Source organism: Theropithecus gelada, chromosome 1 (assembly GCF_003255815.1).
Source record: "Theropithecus gelada isolate Dixy chromosome 1, Tgel_1.0, whole genome shotgun sequence".
Lineage (NCBI taxonomy): Eukaryota > Metazoa > Chordata > Mammalia > Primates > Cercopithecidae > Theropithecus > Theropithecus gelada.
Window position 1 is genome coordinate 11,920,956 of NC_037668.1, and position 10,534 is coordinate 11,931,489.

The following is a 10,534-nucleotide window of genomic DNA, read 5'->3' on the forward strand; positions in this document are numbered from 1 at the left end:
GAAGCTGCCATCCTACAGGAGAGAGGCTCTGAGAAAGAGCTGGCTCGAGGAAAGGGACGACCTCTGGCAGCCAGGGATGAGTGTGGGGATCCTAGTGCTGCCCCAGCAGGAAGATGCTTCGCTTTCTTCCAGGCTTGCTGAATGACAACACCTTTGCCCAGTGCAAGAAGGGGGTGCGTGTGGTGAACTGTGCCCGTGGAGGAATCGTGGATGAAGGCGCCCTGCTCCGGGCCCTGCAGTCTGGCCAGTGTGCCGGGGCTGCACTGGACGTGTTTACGGAAGTAAGTGCCTGGCAGCCTCAGAGTCAGGAGGAGGGGAGAGATAGGGAGCAGAGAGGCCCATGGCAGGGAAAGCCTGGCGTTTTACAGAAGGCCTCTAGCTTATAGTCTCTTTCATCCATGGTAAACAGGTGAAAACTGTGTTGCCGAAAACACACCTTTGTGGTTTGAGGAGTCCTTGCAGAGCCTCGTATGGAGGCAGCTATGTGGTTTTCTGCAAAACTCAGGTTTTAAAGGGGACCCAATTCCTGGTTCCAGGCTTCTCAGACTGCTAACATATTGACAAAGATAGAGCCACAAATCAGTTCTGAGGTTGAGGGTCTGGAGCAGGGAGAGAGGGGGCTTTAGTGTATAGTTGAGGGACACTGATGGATATGCAGTCCCATTGCCAAGATGTCCTTTTCAGTGTCCATGGGCACTCCTTTTTCCTTCTTCTCTTCCTGGGTGGACAGAAGCCCAAGGATACTGGCAGTATTCCCCCAGGGTCCTCGGGGTGGGCTGCTCTCCCAGCGGGAGCAGAGGCTCGGCCTCACGCCAGATCCAGTAGGGAAGAGTGCATTTGCACTTGAATCCTGTTGGCTCCTCTCCTGAAAGATCCTGCCCCCAACATTGGATCTTCCCCCGGTGAGGAAGGGGAAAGGGCATGGACTTTGGATTAGGTAGTTGTGGTTTGCAGGTTACTAGCTGTGTGTCCTTGGAAGGTCACTGGCCCTCTCTGAGCCCCTGTAGCACTCATCGTGTATTCCCAGCCCAGGGCACACAGTGCCTTTTGGTTTGTAACATTGGTCATCTTTCTCAACTCTTAGATCATAAGCTCCCTGAAGGCAGGGCAAGCCTTGTCCATCTTTGTATCGCCATCCTCCCTAATATAGCATCTCCTCCTGCTCTCTTCAGCATCCTTGTACCATTTGCTGGTGGTACAGGACTCACAGGGTTACATGGTTACAGGTGGCCAGGACTCACAGGGTTAAATGGTCAAAATTCAATGGGACCAACAGAGCCCTGAGGAGAATGGCCAGAAGATGCCTAAATAACATTCCCAAGGGCAATCTTCTCAGTGAGCAAAAGGGTGGAAAAGACCCTGGAGGGTGGGGTGGAGGTGCCACAGATGGACAACCTGTTCTGATGAGAGCCAAGATGCAGTTACCTACGTGGAGTGTCTTGGAAGAGCAGGACACTGTGCTAAAAGTCCAGCAACGCACATCGACAGCAAGTGCTGCATGGATGCAGGGGGGTGAGTTTCAGGGAAAAGCCCAGTAACAACAACAGTAGCTCCCATGGGTTGACAACCTCCCATGTTAAACATGCATAATCCCCACAGTAATGTTATGAGGGAGATAGGATCAACCCATGTCACAGACAAAGAAACTGAAGCTTAGATCAAGGTTCACCCCCAAGGCACCTAGGTGGTTAAGTGGTGAAGGTGAGATTTGAATCTGGTTCACACTTTCTGCTCTGTCCACTCTGCTGAGATGGAACATTCATGAGGAAACCCACTATTGAGTCCAGTGACCACTCTGACAAAATAGAAGTGGAAGGCACTGGCACTCCTGACTGCCTTCCCTCCAATCTTCCCTGTTCCCTGGGGTGGTCCAAGAGGGTGTGACAAGTCCATGGCAGCCAGCCTAGAAGCATCTCTTTCTGGACAGGAGCCACCACGGGACCGGGCCTTGGTGGACCATGAGAATGTTATCAGCTGTCCCCACCTGGGTGCCAGCACCAAGGAGGCACAGAGCCGCTGTGGGGAGGAGATAGCTGTGCAGTTCGTGGACATGGTGAAGGGGAAATCTCTCACGGGGGTTGTAAGTATCACCACCTGGGGCTGGGGGCCAGGAGTCAGAGGAAGGAGAGGAAGGAAGGCATCTTGTAGGGGCTGGTGGCAGCATGGGTGAACAGATTCAGCCCTGGGAGCTAAAGATAAGGGAAATCTGCTTGAGTCAGCACTCTCCGCAGTGGGTGGGCGGGAGCCTCCCGTCTCCAGCCTTGATAGCAGAGGCCTTGGCAGCAGAGAGCCCGGCTCAGGCCTGTTATATCGTAGTCTTGCTGCAGAGATTGTGGCCCTTCCCAGGCCCAGCCTCTAGAGAAAGGCTCCTTTGTTCTCCACATGCCTTGGGAATGAAGGAGTGCTGTTTAGGTGCCAGCTGGACGCAGCAGGTGGGGACGTGGTTGAGGGGGTGGCCTGTGTAGAAAATTTGCACCCTGTAAGCTCCCCAGACCCTGCCTTGACAGCCTGCCCTTCCTACTCCCAAATGAACCCGCCATGCTGGCTGACCCCCTTGTTTTCCCCAAATCATGGCATAAGATCACCACTTCTTGTCTTTGCTTTCGTCAAGCGCTTCCTGGCATGTGCGTCTCCTACGAGCTTAACCTGACCTACACTTCAAGTCCTGCCTCATTCATTCAGTCTGTGGATATTCCTTAAGTTTCACTGGGTACCAGACGTTGTCATAGCTCTTGGGAGACGCAGGTGCATGAGGGAGGCATAGCTCTCCTTCCAGGGGCTTGCTGCCTCCTTTTGCAGTCTTGCTTGGCCTTTCCAGCTCCTTCTCAATTCTGAGAACCACGTTCTTTCTTGTTATTAAGGTTCAGTCCCATGGGGTGTGTGCTTGTTTTTTGTTTTGTTTTGTTTTGTTTTTTTCCTAATCTTCCTACTTAACCTAAATTCTAAGTTCCCTGAGGACAGAAAAACGTGACGCAAGCCTCTCTGCAGCTTGTGTGGGTGGGCCCAGGCCATGGAGTCAGAGTCAGGGAGATGGGCTGGGTATTCTCAGCTGTCCTGGCTGACCCTCAGCTGGGCAGTTTTTGCCGGTGAGGACAGCACTGTGGCAGGAGAGGTGGGGATTTTGGTTCTGTCCTCCCACCTCTGGATTGAGAGCCCAGCCCTCCAGGCCTCTCTGCCTCCTCCATCCTGAGGAAGCCCGCACAGCAGAGAGGACAGAGGATGCAGACAGCTCGGAGCCTTTGCTGGCCTCCTCGCATGCTGCTGGTCCTAGCCCTGCTGACTTCCATGGACTCCCCCCGCCCCCACCGCCCCACCACTTCCATGGAGGGGGCTGGGGCGGACACAGTTCGGCGAAAGGAACCATTTTGAGTGGTTGTGGCCTTCTGTGTCCATTGCTGGCTCTACAGCTCTCCTCATCTGTAGGAACAAGTCCTTGTCCTGTTATTAGTGACTGGTGGAAGTTGTCACCCACCAGGCAGCAAGCATGAGTGACTCTATACTGTCTTTCTGGTGGAGCTGGGTCTTGGCGGCCAGATCTTGATTCAGGCTCTGCCATGCCTCTTCCAGACCACAGCCCCACTCCTCCATCCTCTGCAGGTCAATGCCCAGGCACTGACCAGTGCCTTCTCTCCACACACCAAGCCTTGGATTGGTCTGGCAGAAGCTCTGGGGACACTGATGCGAGCCTGGGCTGGGTCCCCCAAAGGGACCATCCAGGTGATAACACAGGGTGAGCTGGGGACCTTGCAGAGGGAGAGGGAGGAGGGCATGAGGGGGTGTGGGATCTGCCCTGCTGGGTGTATCTGCTACAGGACACAGCGTTAGTGAGAGGCAGTGGGGGTGGCTTGGGCCCTGAGTATAGCTCCCTTACTACTGGTGGGAGGGTGGTAAAGGGAGGGGTAGAAAAAGTCATTGGAAATATGTACTGAATATTCATAAATCATGTTTATGTAGCATTTTTAAGACGTAGATATTTTGGGTACAAGAGAGACCTCTACAAAAGATAGAGTTTCGTGTGAGAGGGCGTAGGATAGCTGGAGGGAGGCCCTCATTGAGCAACAGGATGCTGGATTCTGGTTTTGGGCCCTGTCTCTTGCCTGCTGTGTGACTCTGCCTTCTGAGGCTTGGATTCTTCAGTTGTAAAGTGAGAGTTAGGGGCAGATGAACCAGAAGGCGGGAGGACACTTTGTGCTCTGTGACTAACCAAGGTGGTCCCTTGGGCCGTCTGACAGCCCTCGAGGGTGTTTGCTCAGCTGTGGAGTGTGAATGAGAGCAGTGTCCTCTGTCCACCTCTCAGGCTGCTGAGCAGGCTGTGGTCCCCTTTGCGGTGGATCCAGTACTGTGCAGATGTGGTTGAGTGACCGAGGAGGGCTCCAGTTTCCTTAACCCTGTAGAAGTGTGTCTTTCCCCACGGACTGTTGAGCGTCTCACCCTTGGGGAGAGATTGCAGGGTGAGGGCAGCTAAACCCCAGGCATTGACAATACCAGGGAAGGGCAGAGCCCGGGCATCCCCACTGGCCTGGGTGTCCAAGCCCTGAAGGAAACAAGGCCGGGAGCTGGGCAGCAGTTGCTTCGGTTGCTTCTTTCTGCTTCGATTTCCTGAGGCTGGCAAGGCTCTGAGTGTCAGGGAGGGGTAAGAGTAGGGAATTTGCCAGTGTCCCCTGGGAGAATAAGAGGTAGGCCAGGATGGCCAAGCCAAGTGCAGGGTTGGGGAGTGGAGTGGAGTTGGACTGAATTTTGGAGAGGAGTTTCTCAGGGTGGTTAAAACATCCTGGGTTTCCTGGCTTGGGCCCAGATTATGCCTCCTTTGAGCCCACTGAAGGGCAAGTGGACCTGCCTGGGGCAGGCTGCCCTTGGGGTCCCCAGGATAGCGAGGAGCCTATCGTCCAGAGCTAGGTGCCAGTGGCTTCCTGCCCCCCTCCTGTGGTGCTCAACAAACAGTGACCTCATGGTGGCTTCTCTCTGTCCCCAGGAACATCCCTGAAGAATGCTGGGAACTGCCTAAGCCCCGCAGTCATTGTCGGCCTCCTGAAAGAGGCTTCCAAGCAGGCGGATGTGAATTTGGTTAACGCCAAGCTGCTGGTGAAAGAGGCTGGCCTCGATGTGCGCCCCCTCCCCGACGCTACCTCCCCATCCCTGTCAGCCCTAGTCTTCTCCCCCACATTTCCAGAGCCCATTCGCTGAGCGGAGGCCTAGGTGCCAGCCTTGCATCGGCCTGTCTACCTGTGAGGGGTAGCTGCAGTTTCTTCATCTGCAAAATGGAGACTGCCTGGCCCCGAGTGTTGCTAATGGCACTGCTTTGTGTATGAGTGCTGTGGGAACGGAGGCAGTAGCAGCGTCCCCATTTCACAGCCAAAGAAAATGACGAGCCAGTGTGTTTGCCTCTGCCCGACATGGCTGCCAGGCCGTGTTTGACTCTGCCTAACTCCCCTCAGGGCTCCTCATGCCGTAGTACCCGGGTTCTTGATTCACTTGCAAGCTCTGGGAGCAAGCAGCATGTCCTACTGCCTCGCACAGCTTCCTATTGGCGCCTTCCCCTCTGGTTCCCTGTTTAGATCAAAGTCTGTTTCAAAGCCTGTTGCTCAGCCAGTGGGAGCTGGCAGAAGGGATAGGCAGTAAAACTTCCACGTCCTCACCCCTCTGCTCCACTCCACTCCTGCATGCCAGTCATGCCACTGATGCTATGCAGGAAGCAGTATCAGAGCAGGAGGGGCCAGAGTGGAGTCTCCTCACGGCCCTGCCTCCCTCCTTTTCTTTCCTCCCTATTTCCCTCCAAGCCTTCGCCTGTGCCTGGCAGATCACTTTGCCCTCTCTTTAAGGAGATCATTGGCTGTTCCAGGAAGCTGATGCCGAAGGGCACACAGCTTGGCCCATTTGCCCTCTTCCTTCTGGTCCTGAATTACTGAGCACATTATCCAGGCTGGAGCCCTACATCCTACCAATGGGTGATTCGGCCAAGAGAGGAGGGTGGGCGTGGTGCAGCCAGGAGGAGTAACTGTCGCCTCGCCTTCTCCACACAGGTCACCACCTCTCACAGCCCCGCTGCACCAGGGGAGCAAGGCTTGGGGGAATGCCTCCTGGCCGTGGCCCTGGCAGGCGCCCCTTACCAGGCTGTGGGCTTGGTCCAGGGCACTACACCTGTACTGCAGGGGCTCAATGGAGCTGTCTTCAGGCCAGAAGTGCCTCTCCGCAGGGGCCTGCCCCTACTCCTATTCCGAACTCAGACCTCTGACCCTGCAATGCTGCCTACCATGATTGGTGAGGAGGGCCTTGTAGGGCTGGCTGGTGTCCTTGAGGCTGGGGTGGAGTCTGCCCTGGAATTGGACCCTACCCACCGTCCTTTAGCCCCTCTTCATGCACCAGGGTGTCTCTGGATCTGCACCATACAGAGAGTTTATCGTGCCAGTTTCCAGAACATTCAGGGAGTGGATACTCAGTTCAAAGAGGGAAAGTGCCTTATCCAGGGTCATAGAGCAGCACGGCAGGGGTGGGGCCAGAGCCTCTATTCCTGCCCAGTTGTGGGTTCCCAGCTCGCCGTGTTAAGCACACTGGACCTGCCTGTGGAGCCATAGCCCAGGAGTTCAGGGACATTGAGAGCAGGTTTCTTACTCCTGCCTTCTGGCCCCATGGCCGTCCCTGGTGGCCAGCCCAGCTGCAGCAAAGCCTACAAAGCTTCTAGCCACGGTGGGCATCTCGGACCTGCCCCAGTCCACGGGGACTTGGGCTGTAGGCGTTTTGGAGCACATCCATGTTTGGTGGAGGGTGTGCCTTCAAACCCTGAAGGGCCTAATTTCACTATTCTTGCTGGCTGCCCAAGGGAACTTTCCTGCTTTTCTCCCTTGCTGTTGGCTGGCTAAAACTGGCAATCAGGAAGTCAAGAGCTACAGCTGATGGTCACGGTGTTCCCAGAGAGTCAGGAATATCCATGGAAGCTGGGCAGATGCCCTCTTGCTCTCCCATCTCAGCTCTTTGACTGAGACCATCGTCCCCTCATTGCACCTTTGATCACAGAAGCTTAGAACTTCTGACTCTGCTCCCAATCCCTCGCTCCTTTTTCCCCTATGCCCTGTGCCATCCAGGAGTTTCTTCTATTTCCAGGCCTCCTGGCAGAAGCAGGCGTGCGGCTGCTGTCCTACCAGACATCACTGGTGTCAGATGGGGAGACCTGGCACGTCATGGGCATCTCCTCCTTGCTGCCCAGCCTGGAAGCTTGGAAGCCGCACGTGACCGAGGCCTTCCAGTTCCACTTCTAACCTTGGGGCTCACTCACTAGTCCCCGCATCTGGGGCTTTTCTGAAGAAACCTACCCACTGTGATCAACAGGGAGAGAAGATCCACATTCTTGGGCTGAACACGGGCCTCTGACACTGCTTACACTGCACTCTGACCCTGTGGTACAGCAATAACTGCCTAATAAAGAGCCAACCCCCAACTCCTCCTGCATCTTTGTGTGGTCATTATCCTAAAGAGCCACCAGAGGGCGTCCAAAGGCAGATGTAGGGTTTGGTTTAGACTGCAGGAGGGTAGTGGATGTGGGGGAAGACTGGGATGGGCAAATGGCTTAGTTGTGAGTTCCTTGAAGATGATCTCTCTCTTGTCTGTCTAAGGCTACTCAGAGGCACTTTTACACAGCTCAATGTATTTCACAGTGCTATGGTATTTCAGATCCCTTCCATCTGGGAATGTACATGCACATTAATAAGTAAGATACAACATACAAGCCCAGCATTATGTACCAGGCACTGGGCTAGGTGCTTTACTTTAAGAGGAGAATTCAAACCTGACCCTTTTTCCATAGAAGTCTGGTGGGAGGGACAGAGCATGCAGAGGTCACTGGAAGCGGTGAGTGATGCTACAACAGAGGCGTATAGGAAATTCTCTTGAGTCCAGAGGAGGAAGTTATTTGAGCTAAGGATATTTGTATCTCGGAAGGATTTCATAAGGGAAGGAAAGTGTAAAATCATGGGGATATGAGAATATTTGGCAAGTTCACAAAGTAAGTTCAGTGTGGGTTGATGAACATGTCACTTTTTTTTGAAAGATTATTTTCATGAAAAATACAGCTAAACAGTACTCTACCCAAAAGATTCACTTCAGGGAGTTTTTTCCCCCATTAATAAGGGATGATCCATTCTTAGTGTGTGCCCAGTAGTGTCTGTTTCTGAGATTCCTGGCCTGGCTAAGAAGGCTTAACATGGGGCAGTTGCTTGGCACTGGCAGGGGCGAGTCCAGCACTCTGGCCTCCTTCGTTTTGTGATGGAGCTAGGCGTCGGTAAGAACTCCAGCATTAAGGGCTGTGTTATAGTCTGCAGTGAGCTCAGAGGCATTGTCCTTGCTGTAGCTAACTTTGAAGGGAATGGGCCTGGGTGTGAATGCCACGGTCAACTTTGGAAGCTGTCTGACCATGAGTTCAGTGTTTAATTCTCCTAAGCCTTTGTTTCTTCACCTGTGGGAGGGCTAATGGTGCCTCTCACAGAACTGCAATGAGAATTTACTGGATTAAACAGTGACTTATGGGAAGTGCCAGGAGCACTTGGTGAACGTTGGTTTCTTCGTCCTATGCTAGTCTGAGAGCAGACAGGCAGGTCTCAATTCCTTACATAGAACCAACCCCATGAACCAAAGAGTTCTCTACGTGACCTCATTACAATTATGTTCAGTCAGATCTAGACACTGGGTGTCCTGACATCAGACAACCCATTCTCTCCAACTGGAAAAATACCTGTGCCTCACATGGTATCTGCCGAGGTCACTTGAGTGCAATGATGGGTAGAAAAACAGGCTGAAACTGATGAAGTTAAAAATTCAGTTAAAAACTGAGCTCATTGTTTAGCCTCTCAGCCTCCTTCCTCATCAGCCCCTAAACAAATCATGTTCTGTGCACTAACGTGGTCGGAACACTACTAGAAACCCAGATTACTTGAGCATCTCAAAATATCTTCCTACACTGGGTCATGAACGAGGGTATGGGACGATCTCATGGTATCACGTGCCCCATGGCTGTCCACATGACCTCTCCCAAACTTAAAGGGCAGGATTCATTGTAAAATTCAACTGGTTTCTTCAGGAACCTCCGTGATATTTTTCATAACAGCTGCATCAATTTATATTCCCACCAACAGTCCAGAAAGGTTCTCCTTTTTCCCACACCTTTACCAACACTTGCTATCTCTTGTCTTTTTGGTAATAGCCATCTTAACAGACATGAGGTGGTATCTCACCATGGTTTTGATTTGCATTTCCCTGATGACTAAGTAAATAGGCCAGACACAAAAAGAAAATTATTACACGTACTCACTTATATGTGGAATCAAAAAAAAAAGTCACATATATTGACATAGGGACTGGAAAAGCAGTTGAGGGGGGTGTCTAGGGAGATATAGGTCAAAGAATGTAAAGTAGAAAATACATAAGGTGAGTAAGTCAAAAGATCTAATGTACAACATGAGGACTATAGTTAATAATATTGTATCGTACTGAAGATTTTTCCTAAATTAGTAGATTGCAGCTGCTTTTGTCATGGTGGCAGTGGGGATGGTTAACTTTGTAAAATAATGAACATGTTAATTTGTTCCATTACAGTAACCATTTTACTACACATATGTATCTTACAACATCATGTTCTAACTCTCAAATATATAGAATGAAATTTCTGAAAAATCCAGCTAGTGCTACAGGGAGGGTGCCATGGACTCCCTCGTGCCCTCTGTGGCATGCGGCATCTCTTCACTGCCCCTTTAGAGTAGAAGTTCATTCTTGTGCACACTGGCTGGGAAGCAGAAGGCTGGTTGTGAGCTCAGGGTGGAGGCAGGGCAAAAGCTGGGCCACACGCAGAATCTGCCTCAGCGTGCTGACTCCTGAAGGTGTGATCAGTGTGCAGTGTGTCCCCCTAGAGCCTGCGCTTGTCTCACAGTCAGTGGCGGGCCCATCCTTTGCATCAGTTTTAACATCACATGTTGAGTATTCCCGTTTGAATGAGTGTATCATAGCCCAATTCTTGCCCAATCTGCCATCCTCTCTCCTGCCCTAGGTCACCCTGCGTGAATTTTTGCCCACAGGCAAAGTCTTTATTTGCAGGATATCTGTAGACTTTAGAGTGAAAATGTTGACAGAGTCATTGGCAGCTCATTCCCTCGTGTGCTGACCTTACCTGGGGGAGAGGGCTTTGTTCAGAGCAGGCAGGCGTCAGTGTCCCAGAGCTGCCAGAGGAAGGCCTCGGGCTCAGTATAAAAGTTGGTGAATAAGGGAAGTTGGAGGGAGCCGGGCCCTCTGCACGTGCAATGGTGGCAAAGACTAATGCCCTGCGGGTGAACCAGTGCTGATGCCCAGCTGGTGTGCGGGGTGTGGGCAGTGTCCATTCAGTTGGTCAGCCCTTGACAACCTGGTTGTCGAGTATGTTTAATATCCTATTTGTGCTCAAATGCTTCCCTAGTGGAGACAGGCCTGGCCTCTGATGCAGGACGTATGGGAAGTTCTGGTTGCTGAGGCTGACTGAGGCTGAGGGAGCCAGTTTCAGCACCAACACCCCACAGTG

At 52.4% G+C, this 10,534-nt stretch overlaps 1 protein-coding gene across 2 annotated transcripts in view; it reads left to right on the forward strand.

Moving 5' to 3' along the window:
• PHGDH (phosphoglycerate dehydrogenase) overlaps nucleotides 1-7,435 on the forward strand; it is a 33,125-nt gene extending 25,690 nt beyond the window's left edge. For both annotated transcript variants that reach the window (XM_025389377.1, XM_025389371.1), the window contains 6 exons: nucleotides 133-281; nucleotides 1,928-2,080; nucleotides 3,598-3,730; nucleotides 4,973-5,103; nucleotides 6,021-6,258; nucleotides 7,099-7,435. In XM_025389377.1, the coding sequence (XP_025245162.1) occupies nucleotides 133-281; nucleotides 1,928-2,080; nucleotides 3,598-3,730; nucleotides 4,973-5,103; nucleotides 6,021-6,258; nucleotides 7,099-7,253 (959 nt within the window). In that variant the 3' untranslated portion in view covers nucleotides 7,254-7,435. The remainder of the gene's footprint in view (nucleotides 1-132; nucleotides 282-1,927; nucleotides 2,081-3,597; nucleotides 3,731-4,972; nucleotides 5,104-6,020; nucleotides 6,259-7,098) is intronic.
• Nucleotides 7,436-10,534: the final 3,099 nt, after the last annotated feature.